This window comes from Perkinsus marinus, assembly GCF_000006405.1.
Source record: "Perkinsus marinus ATCC 50983 genomic scaffold scf_1104296977512, whole genome shotgun sequence".
NCBI lineage: Eukaryota > Perkinsozoa > Perkinsida > Perkinsidae > Perkinsus > Perkinsus marinus.
Window position 1 is genome coordinate 602 of NW_003200162.1, and position 1,664 is coordinate 2,265.

The 1,664-nt window shown below is 40.2% G+C and overlaps 1 protein-coding gene across 1 annotated transcript; it reads left to right on the forward strand.

Annotated features, from left to right (window-relative positions):
• Positions 1–700: 700 nt before the first annotated feature.
• Positions 701–1,495, forward strand: Pmar_PMAR028811 (conserved hypothetical protein; the record flags this gene model as incomplete). The annotated part of the gene is made up of 2 exons (XM_002764415.1): positions 701–1,213; positions 1,426–1,495. Coding segments are annotated over 2 exons (583 nt in total), but the record flags the coding sequence as incomplete, so codon positions are not given.
• Positions 1,496–1,664: the final 169 nt, after the last annotated feature.

Sequence of the window (1,664 nt, forward strand, 5' to 3'; positions counted from 1 at the left end):
CTGGGGCGCTAAGATTATATATTCGGGTATCTTGAGGTCGGTATTGCAAGATACGGATTAGGTCTAGTTTCGGCACCTGACTATAGCATGTACTCGGAAATAGCTTCACACGAGCTTAAAAACGATCCGCGAGGAAGTTACCAACTTTCCATCACTTCTCATATTAGCTCATTTACACCGTTTATAATCATAGTGCCAAGAACGCTATGTGGGGTATATATAGTATTAGAATCTGATGAAATGCTTTATTTATAGTCACCAATGAATAGTATCATCAATCGTTATGAATATGCACTATTGTAGAATGGAGTTTCACAACAACCCGTTTTACGTGAAGTGGCGTAAAACTCGGTGAAAAACGCGATATTCGCGGTGATATGCAGTAGTCGTGAAATATATTTTTCACAAGTATTTTTCATATCATTAGGGTCACAACCCGTTTTACGTGAAATGTCGTAACACTTTAGGAGAAAAATGCGATTTTTTTCCCGCAAAGTGAAATGTGAGATGTTTTATCACTAGTGTTTTTTCATATCACTAGAGTGAAACTCCAATATTTATAATTACTATTTATCACCAACGTATAGTAGTTTATCGATAAAATACCTCCTGGAATGAAATTACTATAAATTTTTAATTCGAATTTTGAATTACCACAATTTTCCCCCCAAGTTCGTCTGTTTTATCCCCTCATCTTTCCATGGTTAACTTCCCCACCGCCGCAGCTTCAGCATTCAAAAAGTTTGTCGATCAAACCGGTTCTCCTTACCATTCAGTTCTTCAATGCGAAAAGCTCCTCAAAAACGCCGGTTTTAAGCGCCTTAGCGAGCGGGACAATTGGCATCTCTCACGAGGCGGCAAATACTACACCATTCGTGACGGTTGCGAAGTCTTCTCCTTCGTTATTGGCAAAGACTTCGACCCTTCCACTTCAAGTATGGTCATTATTGGTACCCACACAGATTCTCCTTGTTTGCGTTTGCGTCCGAATTCGGCGAGAGAATCAGAGGGTATGCTGCAACTCGGTGTCACCCCTTATGGTGGCGGCTTGTGGCACACTTGGTTTGATCGTGGTCTCGGGCTAGCTGGCAAAGTAGTGTATTCTCATGATGGTAAAATACATGAGAAATTGGTGCGAGTGGACCGTCCGGTTGCCATTCTGCCCAATTTGTGTCGTCATCTGCAGAGTAACGAGGAGAGGGCAGCGTTCAAGGTAGGTCTCTCGAACGACCCGGGTTCAATTCCTGCCAGTGTTAAAATATTTGATCGCTTTTCTCACTAATTATAGAAAATTTTGGTAGAAATGTACAGAAACCATTAAAAAATTCCACAGAATTTCCTCCCAGAATTTTCATACTGTCGCGACAACACATGTAGTTAATCATGTGCATATTTTCCCACATGGTGAAATTTTTCTTTCTTCAGTTCAATCCTGAAGAGCACCTCATCCCCGTATTTTGTTCTAAGAAGCATGCGACCACCGAAGAGCGCATTCGCGGCAATCATAAAGTTTTTCTGCAACTTCTCGCCGACGAAGCCGGGTAATATATAATCGTCATAATATTTTACCTTTTTTCGGGTAATAATTTTTCGCCCGATTTTTTAGCAAACATAATTTTAAAGAAATTTTCTCGAAAGTATTCTGATTTAATTTCTGTTGAATT